This window comes from Centruroides sculpturatus, unplaced genomic scaffold (assembly GCF_000671375.1).
Source record: "Centruroides sculpturatus isolate CEXI.00-Female unplaced genomic scaffold, Cexi_2.0 scaffold666, whole genome shotgun sequence".
Taxonomy (NCBI): Eukaryota; Metazoa; Arthropoda; class Arachnida; order Scorpiones; family Buthidae; genus Centruroides; species Centruroides sculpturatus.
In genome coordinates, this window is record NW_019384928.1 from 204,710 (window position 1) to 232,503 (window position 27,794).

A 27,794-nucleotide genomic window follows, 5' to 3' on the forward strand; every position below is an offset into this window, starting at 1 on the left:
TCTTAGGAAAACTTTTCTATGAATCTCACACTTTGTGCCCTTACTGTACATTGTTCTCATCATCTGGAAACCATTAAACGCAATGTTTCCTCTTATCAGCCCCAATTTTGCCTTTGGTCACCGTTCAATACCCTGCCTCTATCATAGATCTATTCATCGCGCCAGAAGGGGGCGTTATTGCTTACTTTGAGAAACGCTGAGCTAAAATAAAAGTCAATGTGTTAGAAATATTCAAGTTGTGACCTTCAATAAAAAATAAAAAATATATAAAATGTCAACATTTTATATATATTCAGTCGAATTTTTATATATAGAATTTGTCTGCCGTCGCCCCTCTATATTTCCTTAACGCCCCCCAATTCTCTTTGAGCCTTCTACTGCCCCCCTGAAAGCCTCCAGCGCCCACAAGGGGGCGTTATCGCCCACTTTGAGAAACGCTGATATAGAGTATCAAGATGTTTTATGAAAACGGAAGAAATGAATTGAGAAGTTTTCTAAATATTTAAATTATTTATAATTTTAATTTACTCAAGAAATTTTTTATCTGAAAATAATTTATAACCTGAAAAATTAATTTTTTAGGTTATAAATAATAAAAATTAATAAGGTTATAGAAAATAATTCTTTCAAACATTCACAAGACATTGTTCTAACTACTCGGCGGTCTCACAACTGAACGACACAACGGCACACATGTTAAGGTTGGCCTGCGCAGTCTGATACTGTGCAGGAAAATCAAATGGTTTTTTGATTCTAATCCGGTGGTCAGTACAGTTCGCCAAAACTGTTAAATTTTCCCTCACACACTACCAGGAATTATTCAAGGTCAGGCATGCATAGTTAGTCCTCAAAGGATTAACTTAATGTTTAGCCTTTAGAAACCTGTTCATAAGTAGGGAAGCAAATGTAGTAAATTTTAAAATAAAACTAATTTAAACAGTAAAAATAATTTATTTTTATCAAACATATTCAGTTTTTAATATAACCACCATTTAAAATAAATTTTCCCAAGCAATCCAGTTTGCATTTTTTCTCTTGATCCATTTCTACGAAATAGTTTGAATTTTAGCAATTGGTAAAAAAGACTTACCTTTAAACACTGTCTTTAATTTTGGACCTACCAGTTCTGGACCATAAACAGAGTTGGAATAGCCTGTAACTTCTGATTCTTAAGTATTATTGTTTCCTTACTGTAGTGATATCTTGGTTATCATGATGTAAGATGGTTTTATTCTGGCCTTACTTTATTAATATGTGCTTTGAGTACTTGTATGGTTTAGTAATACTTTACCAAGTTGGCCATTTTTCCTCTTGCTATATATTTTGTGTAAACCATTACTTTTCAATCTAAAAAAAATTTTCAACCTGACTTTTGAAACGGAAAAGTTTTGAATCTAAAATTTGGTTCATGCTTTTCACCAGATGCCAAATTTCAAGATGTTTTAAGGATTTAGATCAAGGAAAAACCAGAAAATTTTTCATGTACAGAATGCATTTGGGAAAATGGTGATTATATTGAAACATGAGTAAGTATGACTAAAATAAATAATTTTTACTACTTTTTAAAACTAGTCACATTATTATACCTCTTTCCAAACTAATTTTGTAAAATAGAAACTTTATCAACCCATATAATATAACCACTGAAATAAAATTCTAAAGCTGTCGTGATCCTGTTTTATAATTATACAGAAGTCAAAAAAGTTTAAGAGATTTTAGGTATCATTAAGACTTCAAACTGTAATTGATTATAAATTGCAGGAATATAATAAATTATAATAATTTCAAGAAACAAATATTTTTGATAAAACACTTACATGAACAACAGTTGGTAATACTAACTCTGGAAAACCAATAGTATGAGACTGAGACTGTAAATATTCCAGCATTGTATCATAAACTAGCTCAACAACTTTATCTTTAAAGCCATTTTCTTGCAGTTGAGATTTTGACAGTTTTAAAGCACAGTCAAATTCCATTGGTTTCATACTGAGTGAAGTATGTTTCTTTTTGAAATTCACAATATTCAAAGTCTAAAAAATGGAAAATATTTAGCTTATATATATAAATATATTTAATAAATAATTATTAAGAAAATAATTACCTCATATATAAATGGCAAAACAGGAATAAAAGTATCTGTATCCTTAGACAGAAGCATCAAACCTTTGACAAGATGAAAACGAAGAGGAATATATTTGGGTGTTGGAATCAAACTGTCAAGGAAAGTCAATTATACAGTTTAGTTTCACTGTATAGTATTTCATATAATAAATAATAAAGAATTTCATAGCATAATAAATTTCATATTATGTTGAATTGAAAATGATGTATCTACATATACTCATTAATAAAAATGATATGCACCAGATAAAATTGTTGAATTACTGCAAAACTCAGCATATAGCTGTGTCTCAGGCAAGTATGTAAGTGATTACAATTGTGGTCCAATTGCATGCCAGGTCATGCCAACAGAGTGCCTTAACTTTAAGATGATATTGAATACAATGATTGCAGTTCTGTTTACTTAGAGACAACAGTACAAAGTGGAATAAAAAGCTGAATTTGAAAATGACCAAAATTATACAAAAAATATTGTAAGGATGTATATTCACCCCTTGGCCCAGGAAATATTTTGTCAGAAGCTAAATCTTTTTTCAAATTTTTGGATACGAACATAATAGATAAGACTGTACAGTAGACCCCCTTATAACACGGGTTCCTATAATTACGATTCCTATAAGACAGCGAAAAAATTGCGACGGTATCCGTACAAACCTGGTAAAAAAAACTCCTATAATTCGGTAAAACATCATTGGGCAGCCGAACTACTTTCCGCCGTCCAGTACCACGCTACGGAGAATTTAGGGTAAATTGAGTTTACTATCATCTGTACAGTATTATATATAAATTATATATAAATTAGGTACTGTACATATAATTATATATTAACTTAATTTATTGTAACTTTATTATAATTATATATATACTTTCCGCTGTCCAGCGCCACGCTATGGAGAGTTTAGGTGAGTAAGTTGTTTACTATCGTCTGTACAGTATGTAAATTAGGTATCATAAGTCTAACACAGCACTAATACAGTCTAATTTTATACATTTCTTGTGAAAGGAACATTTCTTATTCAATGGCCATAAAAATTATTTATATTAATGATGTCTCCAAAGTTCAACGAAGTTTTCGCAGAAAAATAACTTATCAAAAATCGCCCGCCATTTGGTGCGCTGCTCTGCGACGAAAACAAGCTTGAGCAATGGCAACGTCGAACGGTGCACACTCGATAAGTAATCCTACAATTTTTTGTTTATAGCATAGTTTATACGGATTGTTCCCAAAAAAATTATACATATTTTGGAAATGTTGAGTCGAATTAGTCTAGAATCGATTAATTTTATGGAAGAAAACCTTTCAAACAGCCGTAGTCCGTAAACTTCACATGTGTCAGGCTGTGATTGGCAAGGACTTGTACAAAATTGATTCATAAAGAACAGATCATATCTACCGTGTTATAGGGGGGTCGACTGTACTAATAAATACATCAACATTGTACAATGAATACATAACACAAATGTACTGTTCTTTTTTTGTAATTACAAATATTGTGGGAATAAATGCAAGAATAATTTTTGTAATGAACAATCAAGTAAGTAGAACAATGTTTCTAAAAAAACTTGCTTATATAGCTAATAAAAGAGCATCTTATTTTAAGATTAGAACTTTCATGTCTTTCTTCAAAAATATTGTCCTGAGAAATGCCAAATGAAAGAGTAGGATGACTTGGAAGATGAAAGTATATAAAAAAAAAATGTGGTATGTGTTTCAAGTGTGGATATAAGAAAAGTTCTTCTGCCTCAATAACATGTGAGAAATGTAAGAGACTGATTGCTTGTTGTTTACAGATAAAACAAATTTTGTGCAGTATGTGTTTATAAAATAGATGCTTAATTCATAGAATAGATGTCTTAATTGAAAAACAATATAGAAAAATATTTTAAAAAACATAAATTCATATTAACATACCAAATTAACAAAATAAAATAAGAAAATTCAGTGTTGTAAAAAGTACAACATGCACTTGCTCGTCGAAAAAATTGTTGTGCACTTGACAAAGGTTAAAACTATATCAATATTCAATTAAAAAAATCAAACAGAAGCTTACTATGTTCAGAATTTTCAATGTACCTGTTGTTTGAAGGTCTTTGATACTGCCCCAATGCTGATGTTCTAGACTGGAAACCATCTTGTATGACAGTTGGTCATCCCTAGTAGTAGTGCAAGGGACATTGATGGCACAGCAGTATTCTTCTCTGAATACTGTTGTATTCAGGAAATCCTGCACCCTTGCATGCTACATTTCATGGCAGAACTGCAAATATCCACTTTCCAGCAAGAACTATCTTGCTGGAAAATGGTCACACACAGCTAGAGTTTCCCAGAAATGTCTGTCACATTGTCACACTTCCTTGGTGTATCTAGTCTCAGATTAGCCTACCACTCATTGAATATTTGTGTGACCAGATGAAATATTAGCTTCAGCTATCTTCAAATACAAGGGATATGAAGCAGTAGTTGCAACATCTATGGGTAAATCTGTCACAAGACAACATACAGTAGTTGTATGCCTCCATGTCCAACTGTTTTATTGCATGTATCCAAGCAATCTTACAACATTAAAGGTTCATTTAAAGTATACTGTTTTTCCACATGAAATTGCCTTCTTGCTATGATATTGTAATCACTTATTACTACCATTATTACATTTATGCTAATAAAGTTTCATTTGATTCCAATGCAGTGGTGTAGCATAGTGGGGGCGGCAGGGGTGGCACTTTTAGGGGGCGGCAAAATTTCACAATAAATAATAATAATATCTTGTAAAAATTTGAACCATTTTATTTCATATTTTTGTTGCACCTACAATTCGGACCAATTGAAATGAGCACGGAATTTTTCATTACTTATTCTGTGACGAAACTGAATTTTAGTCTTTTAAATTGAGATACCTAAATGGGGGGGGCAAAATTTTCCTCCGCCCCGGGCGGCTAACACCCATGCTACGCCACTGTTCCAATGCCTCCTAAGTGTGTAACTTTTTTGTCAATGAAAATATTTTGTTAATATAGAACATTTTTACAATTTAAAATATATGAAATTTTCATCCAAGACAAGTAAAGAAAATGCTATTGGTTAATAAATTACTTACTTTATTGTTCCAATAGTTGTTTGTACTAAAGGATAGATTAAACTTTTTAGAGGATCACTTTGATTTAGTGTTGATAACAACCTCATCCAAAACAACAAGCAATGAATGTACTGCCAATTATAAATAGTCTGAATGGTTTCCTGTAAGTTTATTAAATTTAATTTATATCTAATTTAATTTTTGCATAATCATTCAATATTTTCAACTAAAAAATTACTTGGTTCAATCAAAAAGAAACCAGAATTATTTTTTATGCACATCATTTAATTTTTTAAAAATATTTCCCTGCAGGTAAGGCAAGTATCCTCCAGCTTCACAAGATTTTTTTTTATCCTCTTCTCATAAAAACAGCTTGGTTGCTTGTGAACCCATTCCACGACCCTCTCTTGCATGTCATTGTCTGATTTCTGTAGTTAAGTACATTGTGCATTAATGAATATACTGAGTCATGGCTAATCTGCAAACAGTCAGTAACTTCATCAGAAGTGATGTACTGGTTACTCTGAATCAAGGTATTTGCAACAGCAATGTTAGTAACAGTGATAGCAAGTTTCAGTCTGCCATTTTGTGAATTATACAGTACTGACTGTCATACTACATGAAATCTTTTGACCATACAAGGACTGTTTATGACCAGAATGAGTTTTAACAATGCATTCTTGTCATAAACCCAGAGAAAGTTATCATAAATCCAGTGATCCATTGTCGAATAACTATTCGACAATGGATCACTGGGTTTATGATAACTTTCTGTAACATCAAAAATTCAATGACTGAATGCTGTCCCTTCTTGGATGAGTTGACATTGGTGAATCCCTTTTCTGGAGTAGATTCTCCATGTTGCTAGCATATGCAAAATATTAATAGCCAAAGCTTGTATATACCAACCAAATACTGTTTTCCCAGTGCAAATGCTTCATTTTTAACAAAATAATTCTGGTTTATTTTTGACTGAACCAAGAATTAGATATTCCTATTTGATTTACCTTTTTCTTTATTGTGACTGCATTGCGTAAATGTATACTCAACTGACGGATGAACACAAAACCATGTTGATAAGCTACTGAAAGATTTAAGGAATATAACTCCACCAATGATCTTTTCATAAAATTGATTGAAGGCCATAATGTTTTGCTTGTAAATTTACAGTTTTTTACATAATCCATATACATTTGCTAGAAGAAAAATTACATTTTATGAATAAATGTTCAAGGTAATTCATTAAAGCATAGACTATTCATAGAATTATATCTTTTTAAAATAAGAGATTTAACAAAATACTACACCAGTGGTTTCCAAAGTGGGTGCTACTACCCCCTATGGGTGGTGTAAATCTAGGGGTGAAAAGAAGGAAGCAGCAGCAGGGGGCACTGGAGGCTGGATACTGAACAGTGACCATAGGTAAAGGTTGAAGTCATTGAAAACCTTTCCCTTTCTATTGTTAAAATGGGTAAGAAGACCAGTTTCCAGCTGTTGAGAACAATGTGCAGTAAGTACATCGTTCTCAACAACTGGAAGGACACAAAGTCTTGTTAGAAAAACTTTTCTACATTCATAGAAAGATTTTTCTAACAATATTTCCAAACCTTTCTTACACAAGGGAAAATGGGTTAGGGGGCATTGGGTATAACTTTATGGAACCAAGGGGCAGTTGCTCAAAAAAGTTTGGAAATCACTGCTCTACACTTTTACCATGTGAAGAATAGAGACATTTGTATTTTTTTAATGATTGTTATTATCTTTTAGATTATACAAAAACTAAAATATATATTTTCAATTCTTTACATAAAGAGTATCAAATTACACTTGTAAATGATTAAATAAAACTTTAAAATTTTCATGTTAGTTTATTATGTTAGTTTATTTAGGAAATACTATTGTTAGTAATTTTTTATGTAATAAATAAGTCAGGTAATATTCATTCAAGTGAAGACAAAATATTATATGTGCATGGTACTATCATTCAATTAATATGATATATTTAATATTACGTTATAAGAAATAATTTTTTAATTGTTGTAAATGTTATCAAAAAATTTTAATTAAATATTATCAAGACTAAAAAGAAAGTTCATTATATATACTAATTTTAATTATTTATTTAATGAAAAATTAACAAAAAATAAATCAATAATAGTAATAAATATCATTAAAAATAGGTAAATATTACAAAATCAGCATTGAATGCAGTAACATGATAATGCTCAAATCTGATGCATTCAAATCACACATTGTTAAAAACTGTACTAGGTTATGCTAATTTCATGCAGAATTTGAAATCATAATGCGACTTATGCGTCAACTTATTTCATCAATTAAGAACATTTCTGTTCACAAAATTATTGCTGCAATACTTTAATAATTTAATAAATACTAAATTAAACTTTAATTCAAACACAGAATATATGTACCATGAATCCAAATTATACATAACTACTTATTTATTAATTCTAATCATTAAATTTACTTTGGATATATTGCAAATAGTCCTTTCTTTTGTACATAATTTATTAATATTTATAGTCCGTCAGCATGCATGTATACATAAATTAGCAATAGTTTTTATGTGATTAATAGTATTTTCTGCACTGTCCATTATTATCAAAGTCTGTTGGCATAAAAACAAAATGTTACTTTCATCTAAATAGCATATATGTTTGTTTGAGTATTTAACAAATTTTGGAAACTGATTTAATAACAGCTTCAACGAGCAATTATTTATTGTGACATCACAATGCCAAGCTGCAATTTTTAATCATATTTTTAATTTATTTAATTTAAAATATATACTCTCCATCACAAATTAGCACTGTAGTATCTTGCTCCTGTACATTGTACTTTTCTGTTAGCAATAGAGTCATGCCAGTCTCTAACTCCTTTCAGGGAAAAACTTTTTAATTGGAATAACATGACTTCTGACTTGCATTGGAAGTTTGTATATAGTTAATCAGGACCTTCTGCCCCTAACCTTTACATATCTGGTCTCAGCTTTCATCTATCTAACTCCATTCTCGAGATTAAAAGAGCACAGACAAACAACAGTGGGAATTTATTGGTCTACAATTTTTTCAAACTGCAGTGTAATTAGAATGAAATNTTTTTTAACATTTAAATAAATTTTGTGATAATTTACAATGAATAATTTAACAAGCTTTTAAATAATGTTTTTAATCATCAAAATTTAACAGCATTAATGCTCCTTAACCCAACCTACCTTGTCAAATCTCGTTTCTTAATCTTTATCCCATCTATACATACTAAACGAAACATACACAAACACACACGGAATACTTTTCCGCTTTTTTTACTTTTTTTGGGGTTCAGGGATCTCAAAACGTAGAGATTTGCAAAAACTCGGAGGGTCAAATTTGACACAATTCCAATACATTCCTATTATGTATATACATAACAGCCGGAAAAGTAAAATGTAAGTACTGTTATTTTAATAATGCAAAGATAGTAATAAATATCATTAAAAATAGGTAAATATTACAAAATCAGCATTGAATGCAGTAACATGATAATGCTCAAATCCGATGCATTCAAATCACACATTGTTAAAAACTGTACTAGGTTATGCTAATTTCATGCAGAATTTGAAATCATAATGCGACTTATGCGTCAACTTATTTCATCAATTAAGAACATTTCTGTTCACAAAATTATTGCTGCAATACTTTAATAATTTAATAAATACTAAATTAAACTTTAATTCAAACACAGAATATATGTACCATGAATCCAAATTATACATAACTACTTATTTATTAATTCTAATCATTAAATTTACTTTGGATATATTGCAAATAGTCCTTTCTTTTGTACATAATTTATTAATATTTATAGTCCGTCAGCATGCATGTATACATAAATTAGCAATAGTTTTTATGTGATTAATAGTATTTTCTGCACTGTCCATTATTATCAAAGTCTGTTGGCATAAAAACAAAATGTTACTTTCATCTAAATAGCATATATGTTTGTTTGAGTATTTAACAAATTTTGGAAACTGATTTAATAACAGCTTCAACGAGCAATTATTTATTGTGACATCACAATGCCAAGCTGCAATTTTTAATCATATTTTTAATTTATTTAATTTAAAATATATACTCTCCATCACAAATTAGCACTGTAGTATCTTGCTCCTGTACATTGTACTTTTCTGTTAGCAATAGAGTCATGCCAGTCTCTAACTCCTTTCAGGGAAAAACTTTTTAATTGGAATAACATGACTTCTGACTTGCATTGGAAGTTTGTATATAGTTAATCAGGACCTTCTGCCCCTAACCTTTACATATCTGGTCTCAGCTTTCATCTATCTAACTCCATTCTCGAGATTAAAAGAGCACAGACAAACAACAGTGGGAATTTATTGGTCTACAATTTTTTCAAACTGCAGTGTAATTAGAATGAAATAATTATACAGTATTAGACTGTGTTTGTCTTTATGTCTCTAACACCAACAAACAAGGGTGTTAAAGACGAGTTGTGAAAATGAATTTCTCTGATTTGACATCATCACAGACCTTTAACAGATTGTAGTTAAATTATAGCTTATATGTATCTCATAATTCCAACTGTTTAACTCATATATTAAATAAAAACTGTAATCCAAATTATATAATAAATTTGTTAGTTATTTAAGCAATGAATGTACTGCCAATTATAAATAGTCTGAATGGTTTCCTGTAAGTTTATTAAATTTCATTTATATCTAATTTAATTTTTGCATAATCATTCAATATTTTCAACTAAAAAATTACTTGGTTCAATCAAAAAGAAACCAGAATTATTTTTTATGCACATCATTTAATTTTTTAAAAATATTTCCCTGCAGGTAAGGCAAGTATCCTCCAGCTTCACAAGATTTTTTTTTATCCTCTTCTCATAAAAACAGCTTGGTTGCTTGTGAACCCATTCCACGACCCTCTCTTGCATGTCATTGTCTGATTTCTGTAGTTAAGTACATTGTGCATTAATGAATATACTGAGTCATGGCTAATCTGCAAACAGTCAGTAACTTCATCAGAAGTGATGTACTGGTTACTCTGAATCAAGGTATTTGCAACAGCAATGTTAGTAACAGTGATAGCAAGTTTCAGTCTGCCATTTTGNAGTTTTGTTAATTTCCTAACTAACTCAAAATTATTACATAATTTATAATAACAAAACCAAACAACCTGTGAAAATAACATCTACATCTTACACATATAGTCGGACTTTAATATGAGAAAGGATACTTTATTAAATTTCAAGTGCTTCAGAAGAACATTACTATCATCATTATTACACTGATTCAAGAATAATTTTTACAAAAAAATACCAATAAAAATTGTTTTATTACATAAACTGTACTATATAGAATCATTGTTTTCTGTTAATAGAATGCCAGTTGTAACTTTCATATGATGAGTGATACTATTGTCCACATCATTCCGCTAAGACTATTGCATTTAACTATTTATCCCACGAGACTGTGCCGGTTTTGAGTAGCCTACATGACTGTTTGTGGAGTACTTGATGTTATAGAGTTTTAGGGGATGTGGGACTTGCTTCCACCTGGGTGCTGAGGTGCAAGAGATAGCGAGCAAAGCACAAGACTACATGCTTCGCATATAGTCTTGCACTTTACTACATGCAAAGCATGTAGAATAGGTAATATGCTGATACATGTTAAAAACGACCTTTGGAGGCAAATATCTCACAAAGGGTCAACAATTCTGGTAGTGGGGCAAAACTCCTCATTCAGAATGAGCGGTTTTGCACCACCTTCTTGAATCTTACCTGTTGCTGTACATACCATTAACAGAAAAGTAATGAAACATTTTTTACTTCATTAAATAATATTTTATAGATTGATTACAAAAATGATTTAGAGAAATCTTGGAAATCACAAATATTGTTCAACAGATAATGATAATGTAATTTTATATATAATTGTATGAAAAATAACAGGTTTTGTGCATACTATGATTCTCTCAAAATCAGTTATATTAGTGTTTCCCAATCCTGTGCCATTGTCATATAAATATTAAATATTTTTTTAAAATTTTGAATACTCTTTTTTAGATTAATTAATTTTTTTTTATGATTTTTAATGTTCAAATGCCATAAAATAGAGACAATAAGTTCATTACGGAAAAACTGCTTTGTCCAAATTAAAATTTTGATCTAATGTAATCTAGTGAAAACTTAATTTACAAATCTAAGTGTAAAAACTTGTCTAAAAATATATATATAATACATACCTTAATAATATCATTCAAATATGCTTTCACAGAACTAGAAATTTTCTTCCAATTTTTACATTTTGTAGGATTCACTTGATTTTCATTTTTTGACATCACTGGATTTGGCAATTTTAAAAATTTATGCAAAGCAGGCACAAGTTCGGTGAGACATAAATATATAATTTGATTGAATGCTGTAAATAATTATATCACATATTCAGAGAATCTAATAAGAATTCATGAAGATATTTTGTATCTTTTGTGAATTTATTTAAAATGATGATAAAAAAAAAGTATAAATATTAACAATAAGATATAAAAAAAAAATACTAGGTATCTGTTATAGATACTAATAACTCACAAATGGGTTTTTTATTACATTCACTACAGATTCAGTCAGGGCAGGTATCAGATGTTAAGCAGCACTCACACATCCAGATTTGACTAACCATGAAAGATTATTAAATATACTTAAATTTAGATCATTCATTGTAATAAGGTACATCTTTAATTGCCTGGACTTTCCAGTCATCAATATACATTACTATAAACATTTAAATTTTCTAACACATGCACAGTATTTGAAGACATTATTTCTTGATGTACTACTAAACTATTGATGTACTACTATGTGTTTGTTAAGTACTGTACATGAAAGAACTATAACTTCAAAACATAAAAGAATTTTATATTCCAGTATTTTAGCTTATTGATATTTAGCTTTAAAAGCTAAATATCAATAAGCTAAAATAGATTTATTTGCAAACATTTGTGAATATCATCCTGTTAAATAGTATATTACAAAAATTCTCATATTTAATACTATAATTATAATCTAAATATGGAAAAAACAAATTAAAGATGGGAATAATGACCCAATGTAAACATAGGAAAAAGTTAAGAGAAAGAAGGCTGTACATGTATAAGGCAGTGATTCCATGATAATTGCCACTCCTCAAATCTGACAATTCTAAAAAATTCTGTAAGATATTGTCTCTGTACATGCCAAATTTCATCATCTTATACTGTTTAATTTATGAGATATTACTTTGTTTAGAACAAGGTCCTTTCAAGTATTCCCATAGAAAACCTTGAAACTTTGCAATAGCATGGGCTAATGTGAAGCAAATTTGGCAGGAAATAAATAATGAGAAGGCGGAGATATTTCTCAGAAGAATCAGAAATTATATAACTTTTCTATATTTTAAACAAATTTATCACCTTACTGTGAAAATACCATTGTCAGAAAAATGGAATTGAATATCTCATCAACAACGATAGAAACTTATAACTCTCCTCTTTAATGTAAACATTTACGCATCTAAACAATGGCATTCTCACTGCGAGCCTTAAAGCTTAAATTAAAGTCCAAATTTATCATTTTGTTATGGTCCGTGGAACAACTTTAACCTCCATGCCTACTCCAATAACATTTATCTCCCATAACAGTTGATCACCTGACAAATTTTCCCACAGCAAAGCTATAAAAGCTCCTTCCCCCGCTTCAGGAGGAGTCTCTCATCTATGGCTGGTCGAAAGTGATTTAGGTCTCAAAGGATATTTGGATTGTTATAACTTTGTGCATCGATCTACAAAGGAAAAAAGGAATAATATTTTCTTCTCCATGGAATTATCCTAGAGGTATGAAACAATTAATGTGAACTCTCTCTCTGGTATTAGGACCAAGTTAAAGATTCTCTATGTTAGAGTTTGTAATCGTTAATTTTTGGTTAATCTAATAAACCATTGTTTCCATTGTTAAATGGTGTCATTTACTCGCATATCGCCTATGCCTTACCGACGACCCCTCTCTCCTCCTCCACTCGACCTGACAAACAGAATCCCGACCCTTCAGGATATTAAGCATAACCCAGCCATCCACTGACAAGTGGACAGTTTTCACCGGGCGTTCCACACAAGGTTGTAGTGTCTTACAGACTGCACATATCATTATTTCACACATACCTGCCAAATATCCATGACATTAGAATAGAAAATTATCACATATGCATGAAAACACACAAAACAATTGTATGTAGTTGCAAGATGGCACATTTCTGCAGTTGTTTTTTTAGGGCAAGCAATAAGTGGAACAAATTTTTTAACTGAAATTTTTACACAGATGAATAGCTTGTAGCAAGAGAATATCATGGAGTATAGCCAAGTAAGTCAATTTGGTGAAAATTGTCTATGAAAAACTAGTGGGTGGCAGAAAATCATCACTAATGCATGTGATCACAAGTTACTACTGTAACATGAAAATAGAGGTACTGTACATGATTCTGCTAAATTTAATTTAAAATAATTTGCTTAATTAATAGTGTAATTTAAAACATTTGTAACAAGAAAAAATTTAAGCAGTAATCCAGATGATATGATTGATAACACACCTATTTGCTATGTAGGAACTGTATTATTTAAATTCCTCTCTAGATCTATTTTTTCTTTTAGATATCTAAAACAATATACTAATTAATTAAATTGTTTCTATTATCTGTATAAAATGATTTTCAGGTAGCCAACTGTTTCAATTTTTCATGATGTTTTCATCCTATTTGTCCTAAAACAAGACAAAAAAATGTTCCTTTGTGAAAAATTGAAACAGCTGGCTACCTGAAAATAAGCATTGTATAGATCAGTGTTTCTCAACAGGAGCGATATCGCCCCCATGTGGGCGTTTTTCCATGTTGAGGGGGCGATTAGTAACAATTTATATTTTGGAGGGCGAAAAACAATTTTCTGGGCGATATAGTAAAACATTATATTAAGAATAATTAGATATTTTATTCGTTATATCGTACAATAATTAAACAAAAAACATTATACTAGTCACTAGTCTATTCAATGCAGTACGAATTTGGTGTTAGCCTTGGCTTCTGGCATCAGAATTTTGAAGTGAAGGGGGTGATACTACATAACGGTTTTATTGAAGGGGGCAATGATTCATTCGAGACTGAGAAACACTGGTATAGATAATATGGAGCCAGAAACACAAGGTAATATTTAATAAATTGTTTCTAATTATTATGTTTAATATGAGATATCAACATTATTTACCTCTAATTCTAAATTATAATAATAAGTGAAATTTAAGCCATGGAATCATAGCCCAAAAATTCAGTAATGTTTGGTTTAGATATACTTTAGACCAGCGGTCCCCAACATTTTTATCGCCGTGGACCGGTCAACTTTACTGCAGCCCACTGAGGGGGGACGTTGATTGTTCATATTTTAGATTGATTTAATTTAATAATTTTAATTTAACTGTATTTAAACATGCCTTCTAAATAAAATACAGTTACACCAAAAAATGAATATAATGTGATTTAACATTTTAACTCACTAGAACGCAAAATCAATGAGCTTGTTTCTTTGCAACGAGACAGTTCCATCTGGGGTTATAGGAGACAATGACACCCGAAGTGTGTTTCTTATGTCCAGTTTATTCTGTTGTTCCGTCGTCTATTAAAAGTCACACAAACCCAAGACAAATATACCATAGTAAATAAAATGGAAATAATTTAATGTTCCTTGGGCGGCCCAGTACCATTTGATCCACAGACCGGTACCGGTCCGTGGCCCGGGGGTTGGGGACCACTGCTTTAGACTGTTGATTCTTTGTATTTGTGTGTGTGTTTGTCCACGGCCCTGGGGTTGGGGACCACTGCTTTAGACTGTTGATTCTTTGTATTTATGTGTGTGTTTGTAATTTATATGCATTACCTGCATCATCATCTATTTTATAATCTGTCATTTCTTCTCCACTTGCTTGTTGCACTGCAGCTTTGAACCCAGAAATAATTTTTCTTATTGTGTTAGCATCATGTTTCTCCTATTAACAATTAAAAGAGATATACATTTACATCAATATATCATCATTTTAACTTTTTACTTATTTTCTTAAAAATATATTCAAATATGAAAACAAAGACTTTAAAGGTTCATCATGCTCATTAAGTTAATATTTATAATAAGCAGAAATATTTTTTATTCCATTATATAATTTATAGAAACATCAATTACAGAAATCATCTGAAGAAATTAAATTTTTAAATCTTAAAATAATTATTTTTCATGAATAAATAAATAAATAATACTTTTAGTCAAAACTTTTAAAGATAGATGAATCACTATCTCAATTTATTTTAAATGAATGAATGAAAATTATACACAAATTTACAAAATAATAAATAATTTAGTTATAATATGTAATTAATGTCTAAAAATAAATGATAAAGAATTAAATAAATCAAATGACAAACTATAAATCCTCATCAAATCATGTTTAACATATTATTTAGTTAATATAAATCTTAAAAATGAAATTTATAGAATATCATACTTTAAAAATATTTATTCTCCTTTAATTTACTATGATGAAGTAGATTAAGTTCACCATTAAAATATTTATAAAAAATCTGAAATCTTTTGACAAATCTAATATTTAAAAATATGTAAATTACGTATTTTTAAACTTATTAATAAGTCAACAATTTGATTAATATCTCAAGAAAAACTTAAAGTTACTAATCAAATTGTATTATTACTGTTGTAACATTTCATTGATATTAAAAATTATTAGTACATATAATTCAATTGAATTAATTAAAGAAATTATATGTTAATACTATAGTTTGACTAATGTTTCAATACATTTTTAAAATTGATAATTAACTATGTAACATAGTTAATTATCTTTACTTGCATATTGAATGATAAATTCCATTCCTACATTTTCTAATTTTTTTTTACTAACTGTTATTTAAGGATTGTTTTTAAATATAAAATTATTAGCAGAAACCTATTGAAAGTGATGTTTTTATTAAAATAAGACGAGCTCTTTTAAAATTTGGCATTCTACACAAAAATTATTAGCAAGTGTTTTCCAAGCTGTTTGCAGGTGATTTGCATCTACCTTTTCTTTGCCAACATGAGGCTCCTCCCATTAGTTCTCTCTCTCAACGGCTTCTTTCAATTTTGCATCTGGGTCTCAGAGTTGCAATTTAGTATTTCTAAAGCTGACCAATTTCAAATGGCAGGATTATGAATAAACAGTGAGGATAGTTTCGGCCTGCCTCATGGCAATCTCATTGACTGTTATAAAACTCTTCATATAAAACTTATCAACAGTCGTATATTCAAGTTTATTCTTTTAGTTTGTAGATTTGTTGAGAAAGCCATCAATCAGCATTAAGTAACAAATTCGATGGTTAGAATTGTTTTAGGCTCATCACAAAGTAATCTATATAAATAAAAATGTAAGTTTGTTTGTTCCTAATAGCTAATCTCCAAAAGTTCTTCACCGATTGCTTTGAAATTTTCACACAATGTTCCATTCAAATACAGGTGTTTTTATATAATGTATATGTTGAAATTCCCTCCCCCGCGAGTTATTAATAAAAAAAGTTATTTTTTAATAAAATCTCATAACAAATGGCACCACACACAATTTTAACTTCATACTAGTGTGTCTTAGTTTTTCTTAAACAAATATTTTTCACCTGGAAAATTATGAAATATTTAGCTATAAAAGTTTAAAAATTAATTAAATCATATTTACAATTCCATATTTTTTGGGTTTTTTTGTTGACTATTGCCATATAGTTCAAGAGACATTTCTGAGAACGAAACTTCGATTCAAGACATTAAGCTTACAGGTGATGCACTCTCTTAATGACATTTTCTCACAATCCAACTACAGTAGAACCGCTATTATCCAGATTTTCGATTATCCAGATTGTTCAAAATAAACAAAAATTTTACGAATTTGCTGATTTGCACTTGGCGAATTACAACACTGTTTATGTACATGATGGAATGCATAACTTTTTTTGTTTCAACAGTGTCTCACCCAGCACAGTGGTCGTAAACTCTTATATTTTTATTACGACGTAAAATATATTTAACTTGACATACGTATTTATAAATAATTTATATTCAAATTACATCATTTCTACGACCAAGGGTGGCATAAGGCATGAACGATGTGGGCCACCGCCTATGCCTCGTGGTCCGAAGGGCCTCGTGCCTCGGAGGTTTATGCATTACTTAAAAGCCGTGAATGCGACCAAAAAATTTTACTCATCATAAAACGATAAATAGTTTGTCAAATTTTTATTTATAAAAATGGAGTTTCAACTGCTTTTTATTTTATAAAATCCATCTTCTTGCGCCACCAGAGGGCCGTTTAAACAATAGGTAGTCTGTTACCAAATTCAATACAAACATTTGTTTCTTGAAAATTTGATCACTGATTTAAATACAGTATTTATTTTTAATATTACCAATATGTCATCGAAAAGAAAATGTGTTGTATTATCATTAAAAGACAAATTAAAGTATTTGTTTCGATTATCCGAATTTTTCCTTATCCAGACTACCTTCATCCCCAATTAGTCCGGATAATCTAGGTTCTACTGTATGTGGTAAGAGCGGGGATACTACCACATACATTTTAATCAGAAAAATATTAGAATTAATTTTAAAGGTAATATTTTTAAAGGTAATTTGATGTTTAAAAAGGAATTAATCTATATAAATAAAAATGTAATGTTTGTTTGTTCAAAATCTTAAATCTCCAAAAGTTCTTCACTGATTGCTTTGAAATTCTGATACAATGTTGCATTCAAATTCATGGATGTTTTTATATAATTTAGATGTCAAAATTCCCCCACAGGGGAGAGGGACAGGATTAAGGCTTACCGTGAAGAACTCGGCTTCTATTATACTATTTTAGATGAGGTTTTTTTGTGTTTTTGATTGCGTTTTAATAGGATACATCAAGAGAATGTACACTAAGAAGGTATTTTTTGAAATTTTCCCCTGTGGGGGAAGTGTTATACATTTATAATAGATACATTTTGAGCAACAGCAGCACATGGCTGGGACTGCTAGTTTAAAATAAAATTATTTTGTAGGGAGTTATCATTCTAATTCACACTTAATTTACTCTGCTAGCAATTTATACACAAATTTAAAGAATAATTTACCTTTATACTTTCGTTGAAGTTTGAGAGTATTAGTTATTCTGTTCAGCTTTTGGTCACGTGATGATTTTTTCTCTTTTGTTTAAAATAATTTATTTGTTCCTTTATATTCTAAAGCCACAGTTCCCACAGTGTGGGTTGCAAGAAAAGCTGTAGGGATTGCAACAGGTTTTACATCACACAACATATTTGTTCTGAAGACTTCACATTGTGCCTTTTCCACTCTGTCATGGCTAAACCATTACACCTTTCTCAAATCTCTCTTTAGCAGCATTATCTACAGGATAACAGCTTTAATTTGCTACCTAAACCATAATTTTAGCCCTAATCCTTTACTCAAGCTAAGTCAGAAAACTAAAGCCCCTGTTTTAATTAATATATATGTTACTGTGAATGACCGAAATCTGGCGAATGTCAACATTCTCCGGTGAATGTCAACATTCACACAGTCGTTTCGTGTATGTCCGAAATATTTGCTAAATATCGTTATTTCTCACTTACACCGGCAAATGTCAACATTCAGAATGCGCTGATGGTGAATGTTGAATAAAAATATTTTTATTACGTCAAGACAAAAATGCAACTTTTTAATATGTCAAAATAGGAGAAAGCTTAAGTAACAGCACATGTAAATAAACTGTTGAACCTAAAACGAACAGTACATTCTAAATCATTAAAGAAAATAATACAATAATAAACTTACACATAAATTATGTGATTAACATTATACAATCTTATTTATTGCAACAACTTAAACTGTTATGGCATTTTGAATTGCACAAGAGTCCCTTGCTTTTACAACTGCATTTATTCGTGGAACACTTTTTTTTTGCAATGACAGCGTGTATAGCCTTGCCCTCCACTTTTCGAATTAGCTGCAGCTGCTTCTCTCAGCGATATTTCTTGAGAAGAAATCTTACCTATGGAAAATTTTCTTTACAAATTACGAACTGATTACGGGTATAAAGCTGCTTGAGGGAATCATTTTTGTTTGCTAATTTATAAAAGTCAGTCTTCTATTCTAACAACAACTGCCAACACATTTCGGGCATCTATACGGCCACGGTCAACATCAGGGACTTGTATTCGTACGGTATCACCAATTTGAGCAGAAGGAAACAGCGAAGAATTTGGCGACAGACTGTCGCCTTTCCGTCCACATCGGCTTCTTGGGTGTCGTTTCGACCTCCACCAAAGCTTATCTGTGCTTGTCGACATACACCGGCGATTGTTCGAATGTATAATAATATACCAAAATATTCGGTCTTTCACCGACGTATTTTGTATGTGTCGACATTCACCGGAGAATATCGACATTCTCTAATTTCGATCTTTCACAGTAACATATAGATAGATAGATAGATAGATAGATATAATATTACATTAAACAAAATTAAAACTGAATTTTTGTTATTATGTAGCTATTCAATCAGTTGTTTCATTTTCAAACATGATTTTTAAATTGTGAAGGAGATAAATATTATAATGTGTATTTAATATTAGAATATATTACTGTATTTCTTTGTATTATTCAAAGAATTCAAAAACTGTTTCTTTTACATACTATAAGATATTCTTTTAAGCTTTAATTTTTAACATATAATTAAAAATTTCTAAGCCCAATGTAATAACAATAAACCAAACAATTGCCAAAATTAATCAGTAGTGAAAAATAGCCCAATTAATTATGGTGATTGTTTGATTTATTAATTTTTAATTTTTTAATTACTTTAAAATATACAGAAATTTCTGTTTATCGAAAAATAATGCAAAATACCAATATTTTTTTTAAAATATTAATATATTTACTGAAAATTACAGTAATGACTTTTTGTAATTTTAAAATTTAATCATTGTGATATCATACTTTTGTAATTTTTTAAATATTTTAATAATTTTATTATACAAATATTTTAATGCTTTCTTCAATTGATTTCTTTGCATTAAGAGTGCCTAACAGAATTATTACAAACACTTCATGTGCTCTTCTTATGTTTAGGTTATCTGTATCGAAAAGATTTTTTTCAATACTCTACTATATTAGACATTGTGAATTTAGATTTTTGATTTTAAACATTTTAAATCTTTATGTAAAAATATATTACTGTATACTATTTCTTTGTATTTTCATTGAGTTTTTGCATTTTGTGTTTTCTCTTATTGGAAGTAGTTATCACTTGCCTTTTGGCATTACTAACATATACATAAATAAATAATTATAGTAGTTTCTTATGAAGCCATATATCTTTTTAAGTTCAATAAATGATTTATATCATTATATCATACATATTTATTTACTTGTAAATATCTTATTTTATAAGTGATTTGTTTTAATACATGAAATTAAATCTACAATTATTTTTTGCTTTAAATGGAATGTTTTTATACATTTCATTTAAAGCAAAAAACAATTGAATAGTCCAGAACAATCCTTAATCTCTAATTGTAATTTATTTCAATTGTTCATTTATGTGAAGTAACTCATTTTTCAAAAACTGATTTTCTTATCACCTTCAAGATATCCCAATAAATAAAAATTTGTTCTAATAATACTTGTTTATATGTTGCCTAAAAGTATTATAAAAGTACTGTATAACAATCTCTATTGTGAAATCTTTTCTACTGAATAAATATATTATTACCTTCAGTTCTGTTTTCCATTGTTCTAAAAGCTTCTTGTTTATTTTTTTATCTGCTATAGAGTCATTTTCTTCATCATCAAAATCTTCTGTCTCCATCTAAATAATAAAGTGTAATTAATTTAAAATAAAGAGAAGCTATAATATTGAAAAGGAATAAATTATTCAAACATAGATGTAAAATAAAAATTACTTTGTTTAAAATAAAAACTAATAAACATTAATTAATATGCATCAATGTCCTTAATTTAAACAAATCATTCTTTCAATCACCAAAATTGTTTTATTTACTATTACAGGTAATAGTAAATAAAACAATTTTAATCTGTGTGACTGTGTTGCTGTAATCTTATACACCAGTATGATAAGTCCTATTAATAGAAATACACTGTTATGGTGATTGAAAGAATGATTTACTAAAAAACATTATTTGATAATAATTTTAGTCATTACTTATTATTACTTACATGATTAAAATTTTAAAAAAATACCAGTTATATTAACATTCTTAGATAGTGCCACATGGAAATTTTCACATATGCAAGAATTGAAACATGGTATAAGATTTAAATTATTATTAAAAGAAATAAAAATTATTTAAGGAAAAAGAAAATTTACTTTTAGTAATTCTTTTAAAGTAACATTATTAGTAATAATACATTAGATCAAAAATTATAATAAATAATAATAATAAAGCTGGCAATGTTGTTGCTAGACTTTCTTGGTATTCTTTATCTGTTTTCATCCCTAATAATACTACCATTTAAGGAATAGTCCAGAACAATCCTTCATCTCTAATTTTGGAATTTTTACATGCATCATTCAAATGCATATATATATATATATATATGGATTTCTGTTCTTAGTCATTTCTTAATAAGGGAATTAATCTACCTGTCATTTTACACAATGATAAAGAGATGGTAGAGAAACATAGAAATCATGAATTGAGAATTTTACTATTTAATCTAAGTTTATAAAATTTCAACAGCCAAAAGTATATCATTTTGTATATCATTGAAGTATATCATTGAAAAATCTTTAAAGTATTTACACCAAATATTCAAAGGAATTATCAATCTGTCAACTGACATTGGAAGTCTGTGGAAACAATATAACACCTAACAAAACATATTTTTTGAATTACCTTTTCATCATCATCTTCAAAATCCTCATCATCAGACACATCAAAATTTAATAATTCCTTGTCATTTTCTTCCAAAAATTTATAAAATTCTGGATCCTTTTCTTTTAATTTTCCCATTTCAAATCCTAATGATTCATCATCCGATTCACTGTTTTAAGATAATATATAAATAGTTAAAAAGTNTACAAACAAATAAATTTTAGTTTTTAATATAGTACAGAAAAAAGTAATCTAAATTTACGAATGCATGTACTGTAAATACAGTACATACTTGTAAATGGATATATTTTAATATGATTTTATGTGCTTTAACGCTTTTCTAGTGATATTAATGATAAAGAGATGGTAGAGAAACATAGAAATCATGAATTGAGAATTTTACTATTTAATCTAAGTTTATAAAATTTCAACAGCCAAAAGTATATCATTTTGTATATCATTGAAGTATATCATTGAAAAATCTTTAAAGTATTTACACCAAATATTCAAAGGAATTATCAATCTGTCAACTGACATTGGAAGTCTGTGGAAACAATATAACACCTAACAAAACATATTTTTTGAATTACCTTTTCATCATCATCTTCAAAATCCTCATCATCAGACACATCAAAATTTAATAATTCCTTGTCATTTTCTTCCAAAAATTTATAAAATTCTGGATCCTTTTCTTTTAATTTTCCCATTTCAAATCCTAATGATTCATCATCCGATTCACTGTTTTAAGATAATATATAAATAGTTAAAAAGTACTTCATATATTTTAATAATTAAATTTTTATAACTAAATTCTACATTATTATAGATTTATTTTTTTTTAAATTATATCAGAAAACATAATTTTTTACAAAAAAAATAGTTAATAAAAAATTTATTTTTATTTTATATTATTATTAATAATAATTATGTATTTACAGTAAAAATTCCATTAACAAACACTACCAACTAGCAGATACCTCTACTTAACAGACATTTTTACAATTCCCAGACCTTTCAAACAGGACATCTATAATATTTACTTTTAAATAAAAGATGTCGTTGTCCATAACCTACCTTACAAAAACATAAAGTCCTGTCTTCAATATTCTGAAAGAATTAATTGCATACAAAATATTTTAAAACTAAAACAAAGAATCAGTTCAAATACTCTTTCAAAGGAAGAATTTTGGCCATATGCATGGAATAAAAACTAGTTAAAAATAGGAATAAGGGAGAGGGCAGGTTGTAAAAACCAAACAATATTCCTTATTTGTTAGAGAAGACTAATCTACTTAAGTTGTCAATCACCATTTATCATCACATATACTAATATTATTAAACTTCTGTCTTATTGTTGGAATTAAGCTTTTGGTACCAAGAAATCATAGACTTTCCGAAGTTATTCATTCATACAACAAGAACTGTAGTACAGTAGTAATGAAAAAGAAAACAGTTTTAAGGTTAAAGACAACAGCATTTATTTGATGAAAGTTTAAAGATCATGTTACAAAGACAATTTGTCGACCACTTTAAACTGTAAGAAGATATTCAATTTTCTCGAATTTATGATCTTAACAGTTTGTGGTGGGTAAAATAGTTTTTAATAAATCATTTATTGAAAAATGCAAAAATGTTTGAAAAATTACACCTACTTGGTAACTATCAATACAAAGCAGATGAATCACTATATTAATTTTTATTAGTTGCTTAAATCATAAATGACATTATAAATGCAAAAATACCAAACACATTTCTTATTTCTTGAAGTGGCTAGCAAATTGCCTTTGTAACTTGACATTCGGACTCTCATTACCTAAACCCTTTTGTTCATAACAGTTTCATTTTTCTTCTTCATTACTTTCACTCAGGTCAGTTTTGATGAATTAATAATTAATCAATGTTTGTGTTTAGTCATAATTTTTATGTTCCATTTAATTAAAATATCCTATACAATCTATTTGCTATTTAGAGTTCAATTAAAATGTGATTTCTACAGTGAAAAAATAAATACTGTATACAGGTATACCTTGCCTTACGTCAGTAATTGGTTCCAGGAGAGGCAACTTAAGTTGAAAAATGACGTAAGTCGAATTTACTTGTCACTAGGCTAAACCACAAATAACCATTTCCAGTTCTGTATTTTATTTATAAATGCATATTTAATAATATATTGTTAATAAGAATCTATTTTAAGCTTACAAACAAATAAATTTTATTTTTTAATATAGCACAGAAAAAAGTAATCTAAATTTACGAATTCATGTACAGTACATACTTGTAAACGTACATATTTACAATTTGGCGATGTTTACAGTACATCACAGACTCTTTATTTGTGAATGTGGTTTGCTCTAAGACATTATAAAATATGATGATTTTGTAAGGTTAAATAACAAATACAGTTATTAAAATTATCTGGCAACAGTAGAAAATAAACTAATTTATATTAAATTACCAATATCGAGTGGCGCTGACAACGATGCCAAACAATAGATATTGGAACTACCATTGAAAACACCAATATTGAGCACTTAAAGACCAGTAAATAAGACAACAACACATTCACAGATGTTTTCATGTTTCGTTCTCTAGGATTTATGATGATTATATTAACATTTACTGTAAATGCATATATTTTAATATGATTTTATGTGCTTTAACGCTTTTCTAGTGATATTACAACTTCAATATTTGTGGCAGATGGACTTGAAGTCAAATAAAATGACTTAAACTTGATTTTTATTTTTCCATATTTTTTTGACAAATGAAGTATAATCGAGAATGACGTAACTCAAGGTATACTTGTATATATTTTATTTTAATTATATATTCTACATATACATTTTGATATTTTCATATTCCTAATGCAAATTTGATGTTTTTGTAATCCATAGTATTCATTATAATGATCAGGTTAAAATACAATATGGCTGCCAGCAAGTATCTGTGAATAGCAGACAAACTTCTCAGTCCCAATAGTGTCTGCTATTCAAAGGTTATACTGTACTTAAAAAATCTTGATCCTATATCTAAGGAAAATTGGAATTATTTGGAAACTCCTTACCAAAATAAAATTTCTTAAAGCTAAAACTTAACACTATATGTACTAGGCTAACCTAAGCACTCTTACAGTAATAGATGTGTCTGATGAACATTTTTGACTAATTTGATAGTCTGCTTCAGTTCAAACACAAAATTCTAAACTTTACAAATGGAATGCATTAAGGTTCTGTAACAGGTCAGAATTCTTCAAATAATGAAACAAGCACAGAATGTTTGATGACATATATTTTAAAATCCAAATGCCCAATCACTATTGATTTTGAAGAATATCATAGCAAGGCCCAACAAAATCTTAATAACTGATATATGCTGATCCTAGTCTACTCATATGTTTACATAAAATATTTGCCTTGCAGCTGAAAATGTTTCACATTCTTGTGTATTTACACAATCACCATCCTTGGAAACTTTGCAGATTTCACAGAATTCTAAGGTTCTTATGTGTTTTAGGTTAATAAAATTGTATACCAATTATTATGCAATGATAAGGAAAATGTTGATCCTCAGAGAGTATCAGGGGTTACAGAATCCTAATCCATTATAGTAGATTCAAATGTACATATGAAGTGACCCAAAGTTTTGGAGTTGGCAACATGTTATATAATATAGATTATTACATACTAACTTTCAGAAAACAATTGTAAATTATAAGTTAAAATTACCTAGAGTCATCATCCTCTTGAAGATTTTTCCTTTCTTCATCAACTATATCATTTTCTTGAAAAATTTCATCTTTGTTTTCAACTGTTTCATCACTTTCTTCATTGATAACTTTAGTCAATTTCTTTTTCTTGGAAAGGGATTTATTTATTTTATCTTTTTGAATTTTTTTCTTTTCATTTTAGTAGAGGATGATTCTTCTGCATCATTATTTAAAACATCAATTTCCTGTTTTGTATTTTTCTTTACTTTTTTAATTTTAGATTTTTTCTGTGAAAGTTTTAATTTAACATTTTTCTGATTTTGACTTTTTTCTTCTGTACTGATTTGTAAATCTTCTTCAAATTCATCATCATCTGAAGAAAATCCTTTCTCCATAAATTCATCAACACTTAGTTCACATAAGGTTTTTCTAATTATAAAATATTTAATAAATTATTAAAATATAAATTAAAATTTAACTTTTAAAGTGTTACAAAATACAGTTTAACCCGATTATAATGACACCGGATGTAATGACAACCCTAATATAGCGTCAAATTTTTATCGGTCCCAAGATTTTACTATACTAGATAATGTTAAAAAACCCACTTGTAACGACATAAAACCCTGTTTTAACGTCATATTTGAAGCACTCTTAAATTTACAAAATTAAATTATAAATTTTATTTATCAAAGAAAATACTACGTGTTCAGTCTTAGGGACTCTGACCCTAAGACTGAACACGTAGTATTTTCTTTGATAAATAAAATTTATAATTTAATTTTGTAAATTTAAGAGTGCTTCAAATATGACGTTAAAACAGGGTTTTATGTCGTTACAAGTGGGTTNCTAGCTTAAAAAGGAAAGCGTTAACATTAGACTGCAAAGTAGAAATAATTAAAGCAGTTAAAAGTGGAAGAAAAAAGATTATGCAGAGACTTTGGTTTAGCAAATTCTACAGGTCTCGTAAAACTTCATCGGAAATAATAAACAAAATCTACGACTTAGAAAATGACATTGATAAATGAATTTTAGGTGAAAAATGCCTACAATCTAAAATAACTGACTTTTTTGAAATTTTTAATTACATTGTTGTAAATTTAGACATAATAATGTAAATAAAGTTGATTTAAATATTTAGTTTGCACTTTTATACATACGATATTAAATTAGATGAATTTTATAATAGATTCTTAAACAGACTTGATACTTTTATGGGACTGAAATTATGACCCCGCAGATAACGACACTCGATTATAACGTCAAAAAATTGCCGGTCTCATGGATGACGTTATAAGCAGGTTAAACTGTAATAGATGAGTCTATCTGTTAATATTCTGTAATTATTCTCTTTCAGTTCTATTTACTCATAAAACTAACTGATTTGACAAAAGCTGACTTATAAAATATAAATATTAATTAAAACAAACATTCAGATTGCCAATTTGCAACATTTCCATAGTAAAATTCACATTAGGAGACATCAAGACACAGAAATGTTATCACATAACAGTAATAAAATTTGAATATTCTAAATAGTTCATGTTAAATATATCACTTATGCATTTATGAGTACAGATGGAGACTAGGATACCTTACAAGTATAAATCATACACGACTACCTTGATCGGTTTCAAAGTCACACTGAACCAAAAAGTGGCGGGCTCGATAGAGATGCCACACATGGCTGTTTATTCATTAGAAAAATAAAAAATACAAACAAAGGACATATAACACAAATCATCGCCATACATATAGGTAATGACAGGAGAGAAATTTAACACTCCCCCTCAGTGATTTGTCCCATTTTGCTTACAGTCATCAAGTCTTAGTTGTCTAGCACAGTGGTCCCCAACCCCCGGGCTGCGGGCCGGTACCGGTCTGT

The 27,794-nt window shown here is 29.0% G+C and overlaps 1 protein-coding gene across 1 annotated transcript in view; it reads right to left on the reverse strand.

Annotated features, from left to right (window-relative positions):
- Nucleotides 1-27,794, reverse strand: part of LOC111631935 (nucleolar complex protein 2 homolog) — a 40,261-nt gene that overhangs the window by 2,138 nt on the left and 10,329 nt on the right. Inside the window, exons 3-10 of the mRNA XM_023376275.1 lie at nucleotides 22,794-22,941; nucleotides 21,081-21,176; nucleotides 15,176-15,284; nucleotides 11,471-11,646; nucleotides 6,206-6,394; nucleotides 5,220-5,359; nucleotides 2,105-2,216; nucleotides 1,818-2,033 (exon numbers count right to left, since the gene is read on the reverse strand). Coding sequence (XP_023232043.1) covers nucleotides 1,818-2,033; nucleotides 2,105-2,216; nucleotides 5,220-5,359; nucleotides 6,206-6,394; nucleotides 11,471-11,646; nucleotides 15,176-15,284; nucleotides 21,081-21,176; nucleotides 22,794-22,941 — 1,186 coding nt within the window. The remainder of the gene's footprint in view (nucleotides 1-1,817; nucleotides 2,034-2,104; nucleotides 2,217-5,219; nucleotides 5,360-6,205; nucleotides 6,395-11,470; nucleotides 11,647-15,175; nucleotides 15,285-21,080; nucleotides 21,177-22,793; nucleotides 22,942-27,794) is intronic.